Source organism: Sorex fumeus, unplaced genomic scaffold (genome assembly GCF_029834395.1).
Source record: "Sorex fumeus unplaced genomic scaffold, SorFum_2.1 ptg000129l, whole genome shotgun sequence".
NCBI classification, from domain to species: Eukaryota; Metazoa; Chordata; class Mammalia; order Eulipotyphla; family Soricidae; genus Sorex; species Sorex fumeus.
Genome location: NW_026606186.1, coordinates 9,382,093 through 9,406,247, shown reverse-complemented (window position 1 = coordinate 9,406,247; position 24,155 = coordinate 9,382,093). Strand labels below are relative to the sequence as shown.

Here is a 24,155-nt window from a genome sequence, read left to right as displayed (position 1 = left end):
AAGTGCCCTTGAGTAGGATTCAGGCCCCAAGCACCCCCGAGTGCTGCTCTGGAGTGCTCTGTCTCTTGGGATGGGCTCCCCCTCCCAGTGCAAACATTTGTCCGGCTCTGTAACCTGGGGGGCTGTTTACTGCTATGTGGACAGAGGCCCTGGGCACAGCAGGTGGTGACAAAGTCGGGATTCAAACCTGGGACAGCACAGAGAGGACCCAGGGTGACCCCCTGGTGGGTCTGAGGGAGTTCAGCTGGGGCCTTGGCATTTGTTTGTTTACCAAGACGGCCCTGCATGGTGTGGATTGTTCCAAGATGTCCCTGTTCTCTGAGGAATGCACCAGGGCTGGGGTGTCACTCTGGGCTCCGACTGGGGGCTTCCATCCTGACAGCTGCTGGCCCCGGAGGCTGGCCTGGTTTGCACCCTCTGAAAGGCTCTGGCTGCCCCTGAGCTTAGCAGGCTCTGCCCAGGGCCTCATCAATAATAGAAGCCCGGGAGCTGGAGCAATAGCACAGCGGGTAGGGTGTTTGCCTTGCACACGGCCGACCCGGGTTCGATTCCCAGCATCCTATATGGTCCCCTGAGCACCGCCAGGAGTAATTCCTGAGTGAAGAACCAGGAGTAACCCCTGTGCATTGCCGGGTGTGACCCAAAAAGAAAATAAAAATAGAAACCCAAGGAGCAGGGCTGTTGGGCAGGACCTGGGCTGCCCCTGGAGGGTGTGAGGAGGGTAATGGTCTGGGACCCCCAACAAGAGCTGCCCAGAGCCTGGCTGGACAGGTCCTGAGACTCCCGCGTCCTTCAGAGTCACTGCACTGCGCAGAATCTGTGGTCCCCCCCCCCCCTGCACTCCTCTTCCCCTCCTGCACTCCTTCATCCTGACCCACAGGAAGGGCCCTGGAGGCCCCAGGGGCCACTCTGAGTCCAGGCACCACCTGATCTAAGGATCCCCCAGGAGATCCCCAGACCTACCTTTCTTTCTTCCATTTCTCAAGTAAGGAAACCCCCCCCCCCCACCCCCCGCCAAGTTTCAAGACTGGAAGGGACCATCTCCAGTCTATGCATTTACTTTGTTTTATCAACAGCTTCACTTATTTTTTTTTAAGGACTTTGGCACAAGTGGCAGGGCATGTAGCTGGGCATGTGTGAGTTTGTTCCTCTTCCCCCCCAGGCCCCCCCCAAACCTGGCACTGCAGGGTGTGACCCTGGCACTCGGCCAGAGAGTGGCTCCTATTTTATTTTTTAGGGAAAACTTTCAGTTTTTATAGATTTGTTTTCACCACCTGGAAGAATAGTACCAGCTCATTGTTATATGTTAGGTGTTTGGCTATACAGGTTTCAGTAAAAATTTTTATTCTGGGAGACATACAACACATGGCAATTATTGTTTTCTCTCTATATATTATGCTTGGATACACATATACATATATACACATGATATAGGGTATATAAATACATATAGATTACATATATATAAACTGTAGTGTTAATTTGGAAAGTTTTTAAAAAGTAAAAAAAGTAATTTATCCCACTATATTTTTTCCAAATCATTTACTGTGTGATAGCACAGTGGTAGAGCGTTTGCCTTGCATGCAGCCAAGCCAGGTTCGATTCCTCTGCCCCCTCAGAGAGCCCGGAAAGCTACCAAGAGTATCTCACCCACACAGCAAAGCCTGGCAAACTTCCCATAACGTATTCAATATGCCAAACACAGTAACAGCAAGTCTCAAAATGGAGACGTTACTGGGCCCGCTCAAGCAAAATTGATGAACACTGGGAGGACACTGTTTGTTTGTTTGTTTACTACTTTCTACTTTGCAAATGATTCAAACACAGAAAACTCAGTCAATCTTAAGATTGTAGTAACATAGCAAAAATAGTTTTTTTTTGGGGGGGGAGGGAGGTCACACCCAGCGACGCACAGGGCTTACTTCTAACTTTGCACTCAGGAATTACTCCTGGCAGTGCTCAGGGGACCATATGGGATGCAGGGAATTGAACGCAGGTCGACTGCGTTGCAAGGCAAACAAACCCCCTACCTGCTGTACTATCGCTCCAGCCCCCCAAAATAGTTTTTTTTTAATCCGTCTCCTTCCCTTTCAGCTCCCAGTATGCTTTTATTTTTCTGCTCACTACTCTTCCCAAATCTAACGAGATTGATTAGAGGAGTGAGGTTCAATGATCAGAAGATACATGGGCAGAATGGTTAGAAATCGCGTATTCTATCATTTTCTAAATGTATTGAAACTGAAATTTATGATACAATGTATGCTTCCTTTCGAGGAAGGGACCACGCCTGGCAGTGCTTGAGGCTTACTCCTAATTCCGGGAACGGGGGCTCAGGGAATGCCATAGATTGACCCCAGGCTGACCACGTGACCACATGCAGGTCAAACGCCCTACCCACTGCACTATCTCCTCTGCCCTGAGCTTGGTTTCAAAAGTCTCTTATTCGTCGCATCCACATGTGTGTGTTCCTTGGCACTGCAGGACACAGTGAGAGACATGTGCACCACCAGCAGGCCCCAGCATATAAAGTTTTAACTTTTAACAGGCAAAATAAAAGGCATGTGAACTTTTTTTTGGGGAGGTCACACCCAGTGATGCTCAAAAGTTACTCCTGGCTCTGCACCCAGGAATCACCCCTGGCAGTGTTCAGGGAACCATATGGAGTGCCGGGGTTCGAACCCAGGTCAGCTGCGTGCAAGGCAAACACCCTACCTGCTGTACTATCGCTCCAGCCCAAGTCATGTCAACTTTTATAAAAAGCAAACAGTCTGTCTGTCCCCACATCTCCCCGTGTCTTCATCTCTGAGACATAAGTGTCTGTCTAGCACTTTTATTTATTTTTTGTTTTGTTTTGGGGCTATACCTGGAAATGCTCTGGTCGGCTGCATGTGAGGGAAGCACCCTTCCCATGGTCCTCTTGCTGCAGCCCTTTGGAAACAGCTTTCCAGACCCACCGTCTCAGCCTCCTGCTGAACGAGGCCAAAGCCTCCTACAGACGCTCGGGAGTCCCAGGCTGGTAGACCTAGGCGAGCACTGCGACCCGGCTGAATGCTTTTACCCCTCAGTTTCCTTTCCCACAAGCGAGGTGGTTAGTCTCTGCCTCCAGGGCTTCTTTTGCTTGTCCTTCATGCCGGTGCCCCCACCCTGGCACAAACTTGGTAAGCAGCAGCCTCTGTGGTCAGTGCCAAGTGAGGGCTTCAAGGTATCTTCTCCCCAGCCGCCCTGCTCCCCAGCAGATGTGCCCTTTACAACAGGCTGAAAGCAAAGGAACTGAACTTCTTTCTGCCAACCTCCCCCTGGTCCCTGCTAAGGCTGGTACCAAGAATGACCGTCAGGGGGCGCTCCAACCCCATTCTCCGCACCGCTTTGCTGCTTCTGCCTCCCTGAATGAAACGGAGTGAGCTTAGGGGAGAGAAGCCCAGATGCGGCTCTTACCGCTTCATTCCCACCTGGGTTTGAGGTCCCCCGTGGCTTCATTGTCACTGGTCACTATCAGCAGTGAGAACCTGGATGAGATCTGAGTCCCCATTGCCCTGTCATGGGGCATCCCACACAAGAAGACAAAAAGCCTGGCCTGTGGGCACTGTCGCATCCTGGATGCTTATTTTCAGTTTGCGTTTCTTTTGGTGGTGGTGGTGGTGGTGGTGGTAGTGTGTGTGCGGGGGAGGGGAGGTGGGGGGAATTCCCAGGGGTGCTCACAAAGCCAGATTGTGCTGAGGACCAAATATGAGGCCTAAGGCATGATAGAGAGAACCTGGCTGACCCAAGTTCGATTCCTCCGCCCCTCTTGGAGAGCCCGGCAAGCTACCGAGAGTATCTCGCCTGCACGGCAGAGCCTGGCAAGCTCCCTGTGACGTATTCGATATGCCAAACACAGTAACAAGTCTCACGATGGAGATGTTACTGGGCCTGCTCAAGCAAATCGATGAATAACGGGATGACCGTGACCGTGACCATGATATATATATATATATATATATATATATATATATATATATACTCGAGCGATAGCACAGCGGGTAGGGCGTTTGCCTTACAAGCGGCCAACATGGTCGTACCGAGTTCGATTCCTCCGCCCCTCTCGGAGAGCCCGGCAAGCTACCGAGAGTATTCGATATGCCAGACACAGTAACAACAAAGTCTCCAATGGAGACGTTACTGGGCCCGCTCGAGCAAATCGACGATCAACGGGAGGGCCTTTACCTTTACCTTTGACTATATATATATATATGTATATGTATATATATATATATATATTTCAGAGAGTCGGGCAAACTACTGAGAGTATTCCACCCGCACGAGCAGAGCCCGGCAAGCTCCCCGTGGCATATTCAATATGCCAAAACCAGTAACTAGAACAGTTCTCATTCCCCTGACCCTGAAAGAGCCTCCAGTTGTTGGGAAAGACGAGTAAGGAGAGGCTGTTAAAATCTCAGGGCTGGGATGAATAGAGATGTTACTGTCACCGGCTCAAGAAACTCAACAACGACGGAGTGACAGTGACAGTGACAATGCATGTTAGAACACGGAGTCTGGTGCATGTCTGCTCCCGGCTTCTGGGCCTTCTCCCCTGCCTGACGCTTCCTGGCTGCACAACCAACTAGCAGAGGGCTGTGAGTCACCCTCTGCTGTCACCCCACCCCAGCAGAAGCAGACTTGGTGCAGAGTTTGGTGACAGAGAGGGTCATCTGGCCTCCCCTCCCCCCTCTGCTGCCCCCCAGAAAGGAGGCGTGGCCTCCCCCCCTGACTGCCCCCTGCAGAGAGGAGGTGTGACCTCCACTCCCCCTGACTGTGTCTCCCCCCTCCCCCGCAGAAAGGAGGTGTGGCCTCAGGATTCAAGCACGTGGTGCCCAACGAGGTGTCCGTGCAGAGACTCCTGCATGTCAAAGGGAAGCGCACAATCCGCGCCACAGAGGTGCCCGTGTCCTGGAACAGCTTCAACAAGGGCGACTGCTTCATCCTGGACCTGGGCCAGGTGAGTCCTGCCCTGCTGCAGAGGGCCCCGGGCCAGGCCCGACTGGGGGCGGGGTGGACACCCCTGGTCAACACTGGCAAACGCACAGCCAGGCCTGCACACTGCATGCCCGCCCTCAGTCTCCTGCTGGCCTCTCCCAATGTCCACTCGGGTGCCCGGCCGTTTGCAGCTCAGCCCAGTCCTTCCCGTTCTGGAACCTGCACGAGGTTCCTTTGCTCTTCCGTGTCCTGCTTTTATGGCTCCAGCCACACGGAGGCTGACCGGCAGTGCCACCACTCACGGACCTTTCTGCAGTCGAGAGTCCGGGTGGCTTCGGGCTTGGGGCCATGGTCTGTGCTGGTGGATGTGGGGCTGCACTGTTGCGCGTGCTCCCTGCTAGGGCCACTCAGAGGGCAGCAGGGGCAGCGAACTCCAGCCTGACTCTTCCCAGACACTGGTCCCATCTCCCTGCCATCAGGCAGACACTTGTCCCTTTGAGGCACCCATCTCCTGGGCATAGTGCACCCCCTCCAAGCTGGGATGGACACCTGGGCACGCGCCCCCGGGCCCCCCTGGGGCCAGCAGAGCATACGCGGGGCGACCACACGCCGAGCAGCATCTCGGGCACGGCTCACGCGAGGCCCCGCCTTACAGGACATCTACCAGTGGTGCGGCCCTGGCTGCACCCCCTTCGAGAGGATGAAGGCCACGCAGGTGTCCAAGGCCATCCGGGACAACGAGCGCAATGGCCGCGCCCGCGTGCAGGTGATCGAGGAGGGCAAAGAGCCGGAGGCGATGCTCCAGGTACAAAGGCCACACCCCGGGGCGTGGTCAGGCACTCAGGACCGTCTCCAGGCAGCGCGGCTTTCCGAGGGGAATTGGGGTACCCACCAAGCTGGGTCTTTAGAGGAAGTGGGAAGGAGCCTCAGCCCGACACCTCTCAGACCCCAGGGAGAGAGGAGGGTGCTAGGGTCGCAGGAGCTGGTGCAAATGGGGCTGGGGTTTGGGAGCCACAGCTACCAGCTGGGGGTGCCACAGAGCTGAGGACTAGAGTCCTGGCATGTCCTGAGGGCAGGCCTGGTGTGGGAGCTCGCTACAAGCTGACAGGAAACTGCTCCTTTTCCTTTACTGACCATCCAGGCTCTTCTCTGCCCTCTTAGTCAAGCGCTTGGTGGCACTGCTGGCCATTGTGCTTTGAGCACATATAATAGAGGTCAAGTCACTGGGAAAAGGAGGAGACCAGGAACTCTGCTCCATGCTGTTTGGCTCCTGCTGGTCTGGGGCAGAAGGGGAGGTGGAGTGGTTCCAATTTTTTTTTTTAATCAACAGAAGGTGATTCTTAGGAGAGAAGCCTGGTCACCAATTTGGCTTGGTCTGGGGCAGCAGTGGTGATGGGGATGAGGGTGACAGTGGCTGGTGGGAGCCCAGAAAGGAGGAGTGGAAATAGCTCTGTAGCCCCCCGGGGTCTGTGTGCAGATCCCACTGGGCCCCCTCGGCCCCCGGCTCCCCGGGTCTGTGTGCAAAACCTCCTTTAGCCCTGGCTTCCCTGTGAGTGCAGGTTCCATGTGTTTCCCCTTCCTCAGAAGGAGCGTGATTCTGGTCTCAGAGCATGCGTGTGAGTATGCTCGTGTGTACGACATGTGTGTTTGTAAGTATATCTGCATGCACGCATGTGTGTACATGTGTATGCATGTGTGTCTGCATGTATGTATATACAGGTATGCCTGTGAGTATGTTTGTACATCCATGTGTACCTGCATGTGTGCACTTGAGTGCACATGTATACATAATTGTGTGCTGTATGTGTGTGCATGTGTGTGTATATGCATGTGTGTGTGCGCACATGTGTGCAGGGTCCTTGTCTTCCCTGGACCGGGAGTCCCACTGGGGTCCAGGCCCCTGCTAGGGAAGCGAACTCACAACACAACCACCCTTCCTGCCTCTCCCGCAGGTGCTGGGCCCCAAGCCCACTTTGCCCGAAGGCACCAGTGATGACATCCAGGCGGACGCGAGCAACCGCAAGCTGGCCAAGCTCTACAAGGTGAGCCCGGGCGCTGTCCCTGCAGGTGGGAGGCCAGTGTTCTCACTGGCTGCGGGGTCTGTGCCGAGCTCTTCCATGGGAGCTGAGGGCCCAGTTGGACGGTTACCACAGCGTATGGGGGACACATCTCCCTGTGTCTTCCTGCACAGAGAGGAGAGAGTGCAGCCAGCGTGGACACAGCCTCACCCCGTTTGTGTGGGGCTGTGGGCAGCACTGACCCCTCCTCAGGTCTCAGTGTCCTTGTCAGTTGGGAGGGGGGTGTCCAGGGCAGTGGGGTCCTCTCTGCAGGGCTGCTGGAATTGCACAGAGAAAGGTGCAGGCAAAGTATGTCAGGAAAATACTGTGGCAGTGGGGGTCTGGCTGGTTTTTTGTGGGGACTCCATCCTTTCCTCCTTCGGATTTGAAGTCTGAATGAGGTTGATCTTGGGCATAGGAACTCGCAGCTGCGCTTTCTCCTGGAACTCAGGAGAAACTCATTAGCGCCTGATGCAACCTCAACTCAGTTGTGGTTAGAGAGCAAAGCAGGGCTCAGATGCCATCGCCTCCCCAGAATACCACACGATTTTACTTCTGATTACGAAGTCACATGTCCCCACAGTGAAAAGAAAGGATACACGTGACTCCAGAATGTTAAAGCACAAAAAGTTCCAGGCAATTTCACCAGGTTAGCTAGGACTCCACCTGCTGGTTTAGTTGCTACAGCAACATTACTCAATTATTCAAAGCAGCCCTTTTCTTATGATTTTATTTGTTTGCTTTTTGGGCTGCACTCAGCCGTGCTTGGGGGCTCGGTGCTCAGAGGGTGCTCCCAGCAGTACTCAGGGGACCGTGTGGTCACTATCACTGTCCTCCCATTGTTCATTGATTTGATCGTGCATGCCCAGTAACGTCTCCATTGTGAGACTTCTTGTTACTGTGTTTGGCATATGGAATACGTCATGGGTAGCTTGCCAGGCTTTGTCATGCGGGCAAGACACTTTCAGTAGCTTGCCGGGCTCTCCGAGAGGGGCAGAGGAATCAAACTCGGGTCGGCCAGGTTGGCCACGTGCAAGGCAAATGCCCTACTTGCTGTGCTATCGCTCCAGGACCGTGTGATACCAGGGACAATTTGTGGGTACACACACAGGTGCTCTGTACCTGTTTCTGGGGGGGGGGGCAGATGGGCTGTGGGAGGTACTCACTAACCAGTGCTCTTCCTCCCCCCACCCAGGTCTCCAACAGTGCGGGCTCCATGACTGTGTCCATGGTGGCAGACGAGAACCCCTTCTCACAGGGGGCTTTGGGCACCCAGGACTGCTTCATCCTGGACCACGGCAAGAATGGGAAGATCTTCGTCTGGAAAGGTACCAGCCAGTGGGCCAGGCCTCTCCTAGCCTCTAGGGCCCATGGACGTCAGGAGTCTCGTGCAGACACCTTGCAGCTGACACGCTGTGTGATCTTGGGCACCTTGCTTCACCTCTCTGAGCCCCAGCTAGCTCGTGTTTCCCCACGTGTGCCATCCAAGTCATTTTTGTTTATTTGGGCGCCACGCCCAGCAGTTCTCAGGATTTGCTCTTGGCTCTGTGCTCAGGCATCACTCCTGGCGGGGCGTAGGGAACCACATGGGTTGCCAAGGATGGAACCCAGATAGACCGAGTGCCAGGCAAGCACCCTCCCCTCTACAGCTATAACTCTGCCACCTCAAAGTCATTTTTGAAGAGTTTCACTGGCATTATGAAATAGACATAGTACTCGAGTCAGTGAGTTGCAGAGGGACCAGGGAGAGATTGTCGAGGCTGGATCACATGCTTGACATGCTCGAGATCCCACGTTTGATCCCCAGCACCGCCTTCCCTCCCAGTACCGCTGGGGGTAGCCCCAGAGTCCCTCAGCCGTGGGACTGAGCACTATAGCATCGCTACTCTCCAGTGAACCTCCAGCCTGGCCAGGGTCACCAGGAGTGACCCCCAAGATCCCTGAGTCTTGCTTAGGAGACACCCACAAACCTTCATGGGCAGCGTGGAGTTAAGTGATTGGTGGGAGGTGGGCGGAGGGGAGTGTTTCTTACAGGACTTTGAGGGGCCTCAAAACTACTGTCTGCTGAGGTCTTTCCTCAGGGCACTGTGGTTGGTCTGGGCAATGTGGAGCTCGGGTGCTCGAGGCCTCGGTGGGGGATCCTGTGGGACTGTTTGTGGGGGGCTGCTGGAAAATGTGGGTCCAAACGTTTCTGAGAGGCCCCCTGGGCATCCTTTTCTGATGCCCCTTGGCCAGTGCAGGGGAAGGAGGAGAGGGGCAGCCTTGGCCCTCAGACTGGATCACCAGGGTCTCCCGGGCACCGAAGCCTGGCCAGGGAAGTGCTGGGGCCAGTGAGTGAGGAAGTCTCAGGTGCTCAGGGCAGCCACAGACAAGGCATGGCGGGGAGTCCCCTGCCGTGGCCATGGTCTGGGGAGGGGGGGCTGAGTGAGGCCTTCTTGGCTCTCAGCAATCACCAAGACCCCCCTGCAGCTGCCCACCCTGGGCTACTCTTCTGTGTAGAGCAGCTGAGATAATAATGGGCTCTCTGACGGGGCCACACGCTCAGTGAGTGGAGCACAAGGGTTGCTGGACTGGCTGGACTCAGAGTGGTCGGCTCGGGGGCGGGGGTCCCTGGCACCCCAGCCTGAGAAGAAGAGATCTTGGGACCATGGAAGCCGAGCCTAGTGCTGACCCAAATCCCGCTCTGTTCTCTGGTCCGGCTGCAAACAGGCAAGCAAGCTAACACGGAGGAGAGAAAGGCCGCTCTCAAGACCGCCTCCGAGTTCATCTCCAGCATGGGATACCCCAGGCACACCCAGGTGAGCCTGGAGCCCTGTGGGGCTGCCCCTGCCTTCCCAGTGGATACAGCACCCTAGAAAGCCCAGTTTTGGAAGCCACATCCGAACCCCTCGCTCACCCCTCCCAGGTCTCCGTCCTCCCCGAGGGTGGCGAGACTCCCCTGTTCAAGCAATTCTTCAAGAACTGGCGAGACCCCGACCAGACAGACGGCCCGGGCCTGGCTTACCTCTCCAGCCACATCGCCAACGTGGAGCGCGTGCCGTTCGACGCAGCCACCCTGCACACGTCCACTGCCATGGCCGCCCAGCACGCCATGGTGGATGACGGCACAGGCCAGAAGCAGGTGCTGGGGCCGGGGTGTGGGCACAGGGCCGGGAGCATGCTCTGAGCTCTGGCCAGTGTGAGAGGGGAGAATCTGGTCTGAATTCAGACCGTGGTTGGTCTGAATTTGCTCCACCTGCATACACTGGGTGCCTATTGTGTGCGCAGTACTGAGTATCCAGCACCCGGTGGGATACGGGTGAGAATGACAGCTGCACACTCAGTGGGGAGAGGGTAGGGGCCCGTGGGCAGGTTGAATCGAAAGGGCGGTGGGTGCTGGAGGGGGTCATGGCGACCTTCCGGCCTTGGGGGACGTGGAGGGAGTGGTTGGGCGGGGAGCTGTCCCCCCTTTCTCGGTGCTGACGGGCTCTGCATGGTGGACCCTTGCAAGTCAGGTCCGAGCCGATAGACTTGATCCTGTAAGCAGTGGGGGTTGTTCTCCCCTTAAAGGGGGCAGACTGTGGCAGGATCTTCTCTGTGCTTTGGAGATGCCCTGTGGAAATTGTGCAGAGGGGAATGAAGGTTGGGACTCCCCCCTACCCCCAAGTGGGTGGAAAGCACTCGGGGGCTGAGGCATCCCTTGAGATGATAGGGGCGGTCACAGGGAAGGTGGAAAAGGGCACGGTGGGGCTCAGAGAGGGCTAGCGGGTTGGTTCCACTTCTGGTCAACATCGATTCCATTCCACATGAGGGACGGCCATTCCTGTTTATTTATTATCGGTTTGTCCTTGCTCAGCGGAAGGGGATGATGAGGAAAACGGTCAGAGTAGGGTTGTCCATAAAAACTCTGGCTCCCTGTGTCTATGATCGAGTGATTAAGAGCGATTAATCACTTCTTAGCCTGTTTGAGCCTAACTTTCTTCATCTGTAAAATGTGGGGAGGGCAAGGATGGAGGTGAATCTACCCCCTCACCTTCCAGAATTTTCCAGCCGCCAAGATTCTGGGACCCTATTTCCCTGCACTTGGAAAGTCAGTGACTCACTGAGCCAGCAGGTGGCGCTGTAGAGACTGGTCCCCACCAGGTGTCTTTCACTCTGAAGATCCATCCCAATGGGATTGAGGGTGGGGTAGGGGGGATCTATTAAATCCAGACAGTTCAGCAGCGAATTCCATCATGATGCAGATAATTCACCACAGGAATCATCATGCTGTTACTAAGAGTAGCTGCTATCCACAGAGAGGGCAGCCTGGGCCAGGTGCTGGGCTAGCCCTCATGAATAAACTCACCTGGTCCCCATGCCAGACTAGCCGGGCAGGGGCCTTTATTAATCCAAATTTCAGATGAGGAACGGAGGCGTCTTAGTCTAAGTTGCTTGTTGGAAGTTGCATCTTCCAGCAAGTAGGACCTGCTTTGAGCTACATCCCACCTACCGAGATGCCTTTAAGCCCTCGTGGGTTAGACTCGCTAAAATCGGATTCTGAAACATCCCCCTGGCCACATCCCTACAGGACCCAGCCCGGGAGGCCTGGGTTTGAATCCCAGTGGCCCTGTGATTCGGGGGTGTGATTTCACTTCCGTTTGAAGCCGGGGGAGGCAGGAAAACACAACCACCCTCGAGGTGATGAGTAGGGGTACATGGCAGCCGGCCACATCCGAACACAGCTTTTCCCTCACAGATCTGGAGAATTGAAGGTTCCGACAAAGTGCCCGTGGACCCGTCCACATACGGGCAGTTCTATGGCGGCGACAGCTACATCATCCTCTACAATTACCGTCACGGCACCCGCCAGGGACAGATCATTTACAACTGGTGAGGGTCGGCTCTGTGCTGATGGGGGTGGGGGGAGGGGGTGCTGGCTGGGTCCTGAGCTTGGTTACAGGTCGGGGGGCAGGGCTGAAGGGGGTAAGGGCCTGAGCGCCAACAGCCACCTTGATGGAAAAGGCTCTTCCCAGAGGGGACCCCCATGTCCAGGATGTAAGCCAGAGGCCCACTAGCATTCAGCTCTCCTGTTTCTCGTCTGTGCCACCCCCTGTCTTTTCTTTCCTTTCCCTGACCTCGACCCCAGGGAGGAGAACTGACCAGTGATTTTGTAGATTATCTTTCCTCGGTAATTGCATACTGTGTGGAACAAAATTTAAAGGCGGACATTTTATTTTATTTTAGTTTTGCTTTTTGGGTCACACCCAGCAATGCTCAGGGCTTACTCCTGGATCTGCACTCAGGAATTACTCCTGGTGGTGCTCGAGGGACCCTATGGGATGCTGGGAATCGAACCTGGGTGAGCCACGTGCAAGGCAAATGCCCTACCCGCTGTGCTATCGCTCTAGTCCCAAAGGCAGACATTTTTAAAAATTAATGCATAAGCATATTGAGGTGTCTGTCTGCATGTATAGGACACACTTGTAGGTTAAGGGAAATTCCGACCTACTGAGAGGTGGGCCAGAATGTCGGGCTCCCCTTTCCCTGCAGTTTCAAGCCACAGCGTGCCTCTTGGTTTCATCTGCACACACGCCTCTGCATCCAACCGCACAAGGCTAAATCTACTGAAGTCTTTTCCTGCTAATGTGCTCAGGGCCCAGTTTCCACCCCAAGAGATGTGCTGATTATCTTTCTCCATCTTTGAATCAAGTCCTAGCGCCGTCTCTTGTGGGCTAAGCTAGCCTGTTCCCAAGTGATGTACTTAGGCTGAGGAAGTCCACTGGCTTTTAAGAAAAAGAATTGGGGGGAGGGGTCCGTCCCCACAGATGCTTCAGGGCTGCTCCCAGCAGTGCTCAGGAGACTATGCGGTCCCGGGGATAGCAACCAGGGCTGCTCCGTGCAAGGCACAGTTCTGTCCCTCAGTGCCATCTGCTCAGCCCTAAGTCTATTGGGTTGGTTTTCCCAGATCTGGACAAGGTGGCCAGATGCTGAGCTGGGGTGTGACTTGTGGGGCTGCTTCCTCCTCTGGTGGCTCTTGGGCACCTCTTTTCCCGGTCTGGGACTCAGTTTTACAACCTATAATCTGGGGCTTTGTGGGTTTCTGAGACCCCAGGCAAGGACCTGTGGGAAGATAGTGCTGAGTGTCACTTCCTCTTACAGGCAGGGTGCCCAGTCCACCCAGGATGAGGTTGCTGCATCTGCCATCCTGACTGCCCAGCTGGATGAGGAACTGGGAGGAACCCCCGTCCAGGTGAGCATGGCCCACTGCCCCCGGGTAGCGATACAGGGTTTAGGTACCTGGTCACCCATCCATCCATTTGTTAGTCTGTCATCCATTCATCTGTCCACCCATCCATCTGTCCATCTACCTATCCAACCATTCATCTGTCTGTCCATCCATTCATTTATCCACTCATTCATCTATCCACCTGCCATGCATTCATTCATCCATCCATCTGTCCACTTTTTCATTCATCTGTTCATTCACCCACACATCTGTTCATCTATCTGTCCACCCGTCCGTGCACCCAACTGTCTGTCCATCTGTCCATCCACCCATCCCTCCATTGATCCATCCCTCTGTCCATCCACCATCCATCCATCCATCCATCCGTCCCTATACCCACTCATCTGTCCATCTGTCTATCCATCCATCTGTCCGTCCATCGTCTACACAGGGTGCTCATGTATCCAACACCAGGACTGCAGCTGTGAGCACAGAGACCTTCCTCCCACCAGGTTAAGTTCTTGAGGGTGGGAGGGGGGAGAGATTCAGCAGCCACAGCCCCATGGTGGGGGATCATGGGTACAGGGTGTGGGAAAGACGCGTGAGGGGAGACAGTGAGAGCCGTGGGCGAGGCCGCCTGGGGACAGTCAGGGACGGACAGGGAGCCAACCTGTGGGCTCTGAACCCTGCATGTCTGAGAGCCTTGGCCAGATCTGAGCCGCGCTGTCCATCAGGCTCTCACACTGGGCCTCACACCAGGACAGTGAGGGTGAAGCCTTGAGTTTTGGAAAGTCAGCAAAAGGGACTTTTTCTTGGTCCACACTAAGCCCCTTAAGGCATGTGCATGCGTGCATGGGTGTATGTGTGTGTGTGTGTGTGTGTGTGTGTGTGTGTGTGTGTGTGTAGTATAGGGTCACAGACTCACAAATTCCGGGTGAGGTCAACTGAATTAGAGGAAAGGAATTATCTAATGGTTTGTGTAGGCATTGGTGATGCACAAAGAGAAGGAAAGTGAGTTGCAAGCAGCGGGCAGGGCCTGGGGTGTTAGCACAGGGGTCTGGAGCACCACAGTGAGGCTCGAAGACCTGCTCCTGGGGAGCCCCAGAAGCCACTTGAGGACAAAGGGACATTGCTGAGTGGTAAATCTGATGTGAGGGGCTTGTTGAAAGGTGGTTCTAGCTCCAGTGTGGGGCCCTGGAGGTCAGCGAGGGAGAGGATGGGGAGAGGCCAAACTCCTGCCTCCTCTGACCCTGCAGCGAGCCAGGTCCGGATCCAGGGTTGGGTGCCAGGCGCTCGTGGGATTCATCCTGGGGTTGATCCACAGCCCTGGGGGCAGTCTCCAGGGCTCCACAAAGGAGGAGCCTGAAAAGTGGAGGCAGGTGTCTGGAGGCAAGTGTTTCTACTAGGGCCGCTGGGTTCTATGCTCTGTGCCCGTGGAGGCTGCCCTGAGGGCATCCCGGTGCCTCTGCCCCCCCCCTGCACACAGTTAGCTAGAGGGCCACGCCTGGTGTATGAAAAGTGGGTGCATAGGTGGTCGAGTCTGTCATAGACCTCCTTGCCCCCGAACACACCCCAAACTCCAAAAGCAGCATTGTCTGGGGCCCTGGGGTCCTCCAGGTCTGATGCATAGACACAGACATACACAGGCACACACACACACACACACACACACACACACACTCATAGAGATACATAAAGACACAGAGGCACTTAGACTCACAGATGCACATAGACACACAGACACACACATATGTGCAGACACACACACATACAGGTGCATACCTACAGACACACATAGATGCACACACATAGACACACAGACCCACACAGGTGCACACACAGACACACACAGGTGCACAGACACGTAGACACAGATATGCATAGATATATAGACACAGGGCTCACTTAGACTCACAGATGTACAGACACACAGACACATACATATAAGGCAGACATACATGTATGTGAGTAGCCTCCCTGCTGGCGGGGAGGGCCAATGGGCTGGGCCATACGGAACTGACCCCCTCTCTCCTCCCCCCCTCCCAACCAGAGCCGAGTGATCCAGGGCAAGGAGCCCGCGCACCTCATGAGCCTGTTTGGCGGGAAGCCCATGATCATCTACAAGGGGGGCACGTCCCGCGAGGGCGGGCAGACGGCCCCCGCCAGCACCCGCCTCTTCCAGGTCCGGGCTAACAGCGCGGGAGCCACCCGGGCCGTGGAGGTAATGCGCCACCCCCCACGAGGATGCGTGTCTGTGTCCCTTCCTGCTTGGCACCTGGGATCCATGTCTCAGACCTGCCCCTGTTGTCCGCTTGCCCAGTGCTCCTTGCATACCTCCTCCCTTGGGCAGCTCCCTCTCTCCCAGGCCTTTACCTCTGTCTCCCTCTGGAGGCTGCTCAGGGTCACATCCCGCCTGGCCGCTCCTCGTTTCGGACCCGAATCCTCTAAGAGGTTCTGAGCCGTCGTTGAGAGGATAGTGGAACTCTCGCCTCCTTGCTCCTAAGCACCCTGCTTCTGTTAATGCAGACTAGGCTTCCATCGCTTCTATGGGGCGTCAGGGAGTCAGAGGGTTATCTCTGCCTCTCTGTGTGCAGAGCTGGTGCCCTCCGCTGGGGCGGCCTGTGCCCCTCTGTGCCCCTACCTAAGCATCCGTCTTGCACAAGTCCCCTGGGGTGGGAGGGGAGAGGGAGCAGGGGCTCGGGTCTGATTCCTCGTGCCTGGCTCTCCACCCTCACAGATCATGCCCAAGGCTGGCATGCTCAACTCCAATGATGCCTTTGTCCTGAAAACACCCTCGGCTGCCTACCTGTGGGTGGGGACGGGAGCCAGCGAAGTGGAGAAGAAGGGGGCCGAGGAGCTGCTCCGGGTGCTGCGGGCCCAGCCCGTACAGGTGGCAGAAGGCAGCGAACCAGGTAGGAGAGGGGCCTAGGGCCCAGTGCTCATGGGTTCTGCATTCACCGTGTGTGTGTGTGTGTGTGTGTGTGTGTGTGTGTGCGCGCGTGTGTGTGTGCGTGCACGCGCGCGCGCGGGGGGTGGGGGGAGGAGGAAGTTCAGCCTCAGGAGGAAGTTCCCACCTCTCTGCCCGTGTGCAGAGTTTGCTGACTCAGAGCAGTGGGAGAGAGGGAGACCCCTGGGAGGTGGAGGAGGGCTCAGCTCTGGGCCATGGGAGGGCGGTGACAGGGGTGGACGCGTCCCAGCGACATATCCCCCCAAGGGGGAATCTCCAGGGCCAGAAAGGTCAGAGCTGGCTATGTTTTCAGAATCAGAACATTGGCCCTGGGGGCTGGAGCGATAGCACAGCGGGTAGGGCGTTTGCCTTGCACGTGGCTGACCCGGGTTCAATTCCCAGCATCCCACATGGTCCCCCGAGCACCACCAGGAGTAATTCCTGATTACAGAGCCAGGAGTAAACCCCTGTGCAGTGCCGGGTGTGACCAAAAAAGCAAAACAAACAAAAAAAGAACATAGGTCCGGATTGACTTCTTTGGGAGGAAAGGGGATTAGGGGCATACTCATCTTGCCCAGGGGCTACTCCTGGCTCTGTGCTCAGGGAATTACTCCCAGCAGGTTTGGGGGGTGCGGGGCATGTGGGATGCTGACAACTAAACCCGGTTGGCCGCACCCAAGGCTAATGCCCTCACTGCTGTACTACTGCTCTGGCCCTAGAGATGGCTGCTTTTTTGTTGTTGCCTGGTTTTGTTTTGTGCTCCTGGTTCACTCCTGACTCTGTGCTCAGGAATCACTCCTGATAGGGCTCAGGGAACCATATGGGCTGCGGGGGATCGAACCCAGGCCAGCCACGTGGTGGGCAAGCACCCTCCCCACTGTACTGTACTTTCTCTTCGGCCCCAGAAATGGCTCCCAAGGCCTCAGTCTTTCTGCTCTTGCTTTGTGCCGGTTCCCTTCTGCCTGGGGGTGGCCAGAAAGGGCACGGCGGGTCCGAGCTCCGATGCTGCTGAGAGGAGGGCCTTGCCGTGTGTCAGCCCCAGTCCTGAGGCACGTAATGGGGGCAGGCAATGCGACGGCTGGGAAGGGATGAAGACGAGGGGCTGCCGCCTTCACTGGGCCTCAGTTAATGGACCTCCACGTGACCGCAGAGGACTGAGCAGGGGCGTGCGGGGAATCTGAGTCCGACCAGTCCTGCAGACTGGCTTGTGCACTGCACTCACTCGCTGTGTGGCACTGAGTGAATCGCTCCACCTCTCTGAGCTCAGTCGGTGCTTGTGTCCAGGTGGCGATAATTAGACGCATCCTGCCAGGCTGTCATCAGCCTAGCCGACAACAGGAGCTGGAAGGAGTCGTGGCTGTGTGTCTCCTGCCAAAGTCTGCCCTCTCTGGGTCATTTATTTCATCGCCTTCCGTTGCCTCTAGGGCCCTCCTTGGCCCCAGGATCTCAGGGGGCCAGCTGTCCTGGCAGGTGCAAGGGACAGCTGGTGATGGGTGTGGCCTCCCTTCACAGACAGCTTCTGGGAGGCCCTGGGTGGGAAGACCCAGTACCGCACGTCCCCAAGGCTGAAGGACAAGAAGATGGACGCCCACCCACCGCGCCTCTTTGCCTGCTCCAACAAGATCGGACGCTTTGTGGTGAGTCTCTGTGGAGGTCACGACCTCAACTTTGGGGTGGGTGTGTGGGAGTGGGCATGGAGAGAGGGTCCCAGCAGCTGGACAGGGCTCAGAGTCCAGGAGGGAGCCCCCTGCTGGCCAGAGCTCGCACTGCAGCCCTTCCCCCGGGCCGGAGGATTGGGAGGGGGAAGTGGAGGCCTGTCCTGACCTCCCCTGTGCCTCCCAGATCGAAGAGGTCCCTGGCGAGCTCATGCAGGAAGACCTGGCCACTGATGACGTCATGCTCCTGGACACCTGGGACGAGGTAGGTGACGGACAGCAGGTGGCCGCGGCGGCTAGACGGGTCCAGGAGGGGACGGGCATGGTCCCGCTCTCATACAGGTTGTGGCTGGGGAAAGTCCTGCCACCCCTTCAAGTGAGGAACTCAGCCTCAGCCTTGGTTTCTCACTTGCACGCTAGGCTGCCGGCTCCCACAGATGGGGGGACAGGTGAGTGACATCACCTCGCCAACTGCCAAATGGGGCAGGAGGGCAAGCCCGGTGGCTACCACTCTCCCATGCCGTCTCCTCCCCACCCCCGACCGGCTCTGAGAACTGTGTGCTGGAGGGTGTGAAGTGCCTCTCCTGCATTTGGGAAGGTTCCAGACTGTCTCCGTTTCACCTCTCGGGAGAGCTGTTGTGTGGGATTTGATGGGGAGAGAAGCCCCTTCATTCACCCACTGGGATGGGCTGGGCAGCTGCTTTGTGGCAGGTGAGTCAAAGTCAAAGCCAAAGCCATCAGAAAAGCCAGCCCAGCCCTGCCCTCATGCCCTTCTGTGCAGGGGTGGCGGCCGGAGGGGCTGTCCGTGGCCTTTCCCAGCTAGTTAGCTACTCCCAGAATCAATCATCGGGGTCTAGACAGCGAGGCCCCACCAGGCAGGAACCCACCCTCTATTCCTGGGATGCTCATCTGACACCCCGGGTGGGGGGGCTCTGTAAGGTCTCGGCTTGACTCATGAGCCATCATCACTGATAGCCGCGTTGGCCCCGTGGTGACCTGTGCGATCAGCTGTTGATTCACTCCCTCGGACAATATTGATCGAGCCACACCATCCTCCTTGGAAAATGCTAGAGAGCAAGGGATCTTTTGTTGAACTGGAACACAGCCCCTGCGGGGAGGGCTTCCGGTTCACTAGGAAACATGTTTGTAATGATCAACGTTGGCATGGTCTGAGCTCAGCGTGGCAGGGGCTCTTGAAAGCAGCGTTCTAGTTACTGTGGATATTCGATCAAGTCAGCTAGACCGAGCTCCTGTGTGTGTAGCCGGTCAAAAGCTCTGACGGAGCTGGGGGCGGTGAATTATTTGGTTCCAAGTCTCGGGGCCAGCTGGCCCAGACACAGACAGCTGCAGGGCAGAGTCTCCAGGCCGATGTGGTGTAGATTCACACTGCGGTGTGAGTTTGGCCACTCATTTACTTTTAAGGCATAATTTATTGAGATCATGGTTATTTTTTTTTTAAAGATTTTATTATTTTTTTTATTGAATCACTGTGAGCTAGATCCTTACAATGATTAGGTTTCAGTCCTACAGTGTTCCAACACCCGTCCCTCCACCAGGGTACGTTTCCCAGCACCAGTGTCCCCAGGTTCCCTCCCATCACTCCCTCATCCCCCTTTTCTTCCCTCTCTTTCTCTTTCTTTCTTTCTCTCTCTCTCTCTCTCTCTCTCTCTCTCTTTCTCTCTCTCTCTCTCTCTGGCCACTCATTTGTGGATGAAGTAAGAAAAGGGACCAGTCATGGCCTTTTAGAGAAGCATTTCAGCTCAGCACCTGGGGGGTTCTGCCTGAGTAAAGCGGGCGGGGAGGGAGAGACAAGCAAGGGTGGGGGAGACGTGCAGGAGTGGGGATGAGTCATGCAGTAGTGAGGAGAGATGTGCAGGGTGGTGGAGGCGTGTAGGGTGGTGGAGGTGTGCAGGGGTGAGGAGAGACATGAGGATAGGGGAGATGTTCAGGGGTAGAGGAGGCAAGCAGGGGTGAGGAGGGGTATGTAAAGGTGAGAGATGTGTAGGGTGAGGAGAAATGTGCAGGGGTGAGGAGAGAGGTGTAGCGGTAAGGAGAGAGGTGCAGGGGTGAGGAGAGAGGTGCAGGGGTGAGGAGAGATGTGTAGGGGTGAGGAGAGATATGCAGTATGGGGAAGGATGCAGGGGTGAGGAGACACACCAAGGGTGGGGAGATGTTCAGGGATGGGGAGATGTGCAGGGGTGAAGAGAGATACACAGGAGCGAGCAGAAATGTGCAGGGGTCGGGGGAGACGGGTTAGGGTGATGGTGCTAGGATCAAGCGAAGCTGCTGAGTTTATTCCAGTTGTGCTCAGGACCACACTTTCCAGAGGCTCCAAGCTTTCTAGAGAAGTTGGGAATCTCAGTATTGGCGTCATTTAGATTTGTCCCAGTCTCAGCTGGCTCTAGCGGAATGTGGGGGTCATGAAAAATTCAACAGAGGTAAAGGGTTTCTGAGCACACAATGACCAAAAGGAATTCAAACTCAAATGCTAATGGACCTACGGTATTTTGTTAGCATTCACCCAGGAAGCATTTCTTTCTGTCTGTCTTTTTTTTTTTTTCTTCTTGGATTTGGGACCACACCTGAACTGGCTCAGGGCTTACCCCTGGCTCTGCACTCAGAAATTCCAGAAATTCCTCCTGGTGGTACTCAAGGGATCTTATGGGATGCTGGGGATTGAACCTGGGTTGGTCATGTGCAAGGCCAACGCCCTCCCCGCTGAACCATCTCTCCAGCCAGGATTGTTATCATTTCTCTGGGGCAATTCCCAGACCTTGGAGTATCAGGAGCGGAACCCAGTGCACCCACGTGCAATACCTGGGCTCAGTCCTTTCAGCCTGCTCCAGCCTTGGTCGGTGCAGTTGTTTCAGTGGTGCCGGGGATCAAACTTAGGGCCTCACCTGTGAGGCCTGTGCTCTAGCTCTGAGCTTGCATGCCCCGCCCCAGCCATCTGTCTCTTTGCCCTGAGCGTGAGCCCTTCCCCTCCTGCCTGGCACTGAGCAGGAATGGAGAAGCAGAGAAGCCGTGCGGGCCGCCAGCTGGCCTGCCCTGACCCACCAGCACCCCATCACACTGTGGTTTGTAAGCTGACGGTTAGTTTATGGCACTGTAGCACTGTCCTCCCGTTGTTCATTGATTTTCTCGAGCAGGCACCAGTAACGTCTTCATTGTGAGCCTTGTTGTTACTGTTTTTTGGCATATCAGATACACCACGGGGAGCTTGTCAGGCTCTGCCGTGCAGGCAAGATACTCTCGGTAGCTTGCCGGGCTCTTTGATAGGGATGGAGGAATTGAACCCGGGTCGGCCGCATGCAAGGCAAACGCCCTACCTGCTGTGCTATTGCTCTAGCCCTAGTCTATGGCACGACCCACAACCTCCCTTCCCCTCACCCGCAACTCTGAGTTTGGCCAGTATCCCTCATGCATTTCCTCTTTCCTTTCTCCCCACCAGATCTTCGTCTGGGTTGGCAAGGATTCTCAGGAAGAGGAGAAGACAGAGGCTCGGGCTTCCGGTGAGAACCCATGTGTGCTGTGTGTCCGTTTAGCAGTGAGGCGCACAGGGGTGGGGCAAGGCCGCCTGTGGTATTCTTAACCATGGGTGGAGACTTCCTTATCCCCCTGGTGAGCCCTGCCCAGGGTGGCCAAAGACTAGATCCTCCCGAAAGCTTCAAAGCTTCGGGCACACCAGGGAAAGGTGGGGCAAGTTCCCGGGTGCATCTCCATGTCAGCAGAGATGCAAGAAGTGGGTCCCCGGGAGGCTGTTGATGGGGGATCCGGGAGCTCGAGACCCCACAACTGGATCCTGAGATCCTTTCACTTGGCGGGGGGTGGGGGAAGGGAGACAGAAAAAGGGAACGAACAGAAGCTTGGTCAAGCAAGAGGCTTCACAGACACTGTCCTTCACGAGGAATGTGGCGGCAGGGTGCAGGGATGGAGACATTTAGCTCAGGAGTGAGGCTGCAGAGAACCCAGGACCACCCGCCCTGACACACACACACACACACACACACACACACACACACACACACACACACATGTCCAGGCAGCTGCTGCCCAGCCCGCCCTCACCCTCTAAGCCTCTCAACTCTCTCTGCAGCTGAACGCTATATCGAGACAGACCCCGCCAACCGGGACAGGCGGACGCCCATCCACGTGGTGAAGCAAGGCTCTGAGCCTCCCTCCTTCGTGGGCTGGTTCCTGGGCTGGGATGACGACTACTGGGCCGTGGACCCTCTGGAGCGAGCCATGGCGGAGCTGAATGCCTGAGCGAGGACAGTGCCTCCCTGGACCCCCCGACAGTGCCTTTCCCGGCTGCTGGGCCTCCCTGAGACCAGACAGCCAGCGGGCTCACTCCGCCGCGCGTGTGCGTGTATGTGTGGGTGTGTGTGTGGTTGGCTTTAAGGGTTTTTTTTGTTTGTTTTTATCCTAGCCAAAAGTGGCCCTGTAGACACGCAGGGTCCTTGCAAAATGGGTGCCAGGATCTGTGCTTTTGGACGTTCAGTGAAATAAAAAGCATTTTTGAAGTGTATTCGCCTGCTGTGGGGGCATCCGCTCACCTTGTGTTACTCCTGTTCCCCAGCCCCCCCCCCCCCCCCCCCCCCGATGGTATGGGACTGGGGGAGAAGGGAAGGGCTGGGGAAGGCTGCAGAAGGCGTGGGATGGGGGAGGTGGGGGTGGCCGGCAGGGGGCGGTGTATGGTGAAGTTCTTGGGGATCCTGGAGTGGAAGGAAAAAAAGAAAAAAACAGAATTTGTCAACTATAGTTCTATTACTGATATATATATATATGATATATATATCATATATATATATATCACGATCATCCTGTTGTTTGTCGATTTCCTCGAGCAGGCACCAGTAATGTCTCCTTCTTCCTAACCCTGAGATTTTAAAAGAGCCATTTCAATGCTTTCAGGATTAGGAGATTGAGACCCATCATTGTTACTGGTATTTGGCATATTGAGTACGACACGGGAAATTTGCCAGTCTCTGCCGTGCGGGCAGGATACTTTTGGTAGACTGCCAGGTTCTCCAAAAGAAAAATAAGATAATAAGATGTCTTCCGGGAGCTGGGTTTTATAGTCTCTGCATCTTGGCCGTTGATGGGACCAACCTGGCACTGGCGGCAGCTGGTGGGTGTGACACCTACCTACTGGAAGATGGGTGGAGAAGGCCCAGTCCCAATCTAAGTAGGCGTGGAGACCTCAAGTCCGGGACCCACATGCCTGGGTTCCTCTGCCAGTTTTTTCATGCATGAGGCCCGTCCGGACATGTGGAGAGTGGTCCCAGCATGGCCATGGCTGGCTCCGGAGGTTCTCAGCTGTTGGGGCTCTGCTCAGGGCGGGGGGGGTGGAGAGAAACTCAATCCTCCCCCCTCCAAGGGGCCCCAGTGAGGACAGCCAGGCGCAGAGGCAGAAGACTCTGCACTGTTCTCCTCTGGGAGCTGGGTTTTATAGTCTCTGCGTCTTGGCCGTTGATGGGACCAACCTGGCGCTGGCGGCAGCTGGTGGGTGTGATGCCTACCTACTGGAAGATGGGGGGTCTGGGTGGAGAAGGCTCAGTCCCAATCTGAGTAGGCTTGGAGACCTCAGCCCCGGGACCCGCATGCCTGGGTTCCTCTGCCAGTTCTTTCATATATATATATATATATATATATATATATATATATCATTTGCCTTGTACGCGGCTGACCCAGGTTCCATTCCTCCGCCCCTCTTGGAGAGCCTTGCAAGCTACCGAGAGTATCTCACCCTCACGGCAAAGCCTGTCAACCTCCCCGTGACATATTCAATATGCCAAACACAGTAACAACAAGTCTCACGATGAAGACGTTTCTGGGCCTGTTTGAGCAAATCGATGAATAACGGGAGGACCGTGACCGTGACCTCTTGGAGAGCCCAGCTAGCTACTGAGAGTATCCTGCCCTTACGGCAGAGCCTGGAAAGCTCCCTGTGGCATATTCGATATGCCAAAAGCAGTAATAATAACAGGTCTCATTCCCCTGACCCTGAAAGAGCCTCCAATATAGCAGTGTTGGGTAAGGACAGGCTGCTAAAATCTCAGGGCTGGGACGAATGGAGACGTTACTGGTGCCCGCTCAAGTAAATCGATGAACAACAGGATGACAGTGATACAGTGATTAATTTATTATTGGGCAGTTATTACTTGGGGTTTTTTTTTGGGGGGGGGAGATGGACCATACTTAGGAGTGCTCAGGGCTCAGTTGCTGGCTCAGTGCTTGAGATGCCATATGGGATGTAGAGGATTGAACCTGAGTCAGACATGTGCAAAGCCAGGGCTGTCCTGGGCCCCCTGCCCCACCCTTATGATTTCTTATGGCACAGCACCGGTCACTTT

The 24,155-nt window shown here is 55.7% G+C and overlaps 1 protein-coding gene across 3 annotated transcripts in view; it reads left to right on the top strand.

Annotated features, from left to right (window-relative positions):
* The window catches only part of GSN (gelsolin), a 67,648-nt gene extending 45,321 nt beyond the window's left edge, over positions 1-22,327 (top strand). For all 3 annotated transcript variants that reach the window (XM_056138518.1, XM_056138516.1, XM_056138517.1), the window contains 14 exons: positions 4,814-4,975; positions 5,609-5,758; positions 6,906-6,995; positions 8,206-8,338; positions 9,720-9,808; positions 9,916-10,131; positions 11,728-11,861; positions 13,131-13,221; positions 15,248-15,418; positions 15,935-16,109; positions 17,657-17,781; positions 17,987-18,064; positions 21,251-21,311; positions 21,896-22,327. In XM_056138518.1, coding sequence (XP_055994493.1) covers positions 4,814-4,975; positions 5,609-5,758; positions 6,906-6,995; positions 8,206-8,338; positions 9,720-9,808; positions 9,916-10,131; positions 11,728-11,861; positions 13,131-13,221; positions 15,248-15,418; positions 15,935-16,109; positions 17,657-17,781; positions 17,987-18,064; positions 21,251-21,311; positions 21,896-22,065 — 1,845 coding nt within the window. In that variant the 3' untranslated portion in view covers positions 22,066-22,327. The remainder of the gene's footprint in view (positions 1-4,813; positions 4,976-5,608; positions 5,759-6,905; positions 6,996-8,205; positions 8,339-9,719; positions 9,809-9,915; positions 10,132-11,727; positions 11,862-13,130; positions 13,222-15,247; positions 15,419-15,934; positions 16,110-17,656; positions 17,782-17,986; positions 18,065-21,250; positions 21,312-21,895) is intronic.
* Positions 22,328-24,155: the final 1,828 nt, after the last annotated feature.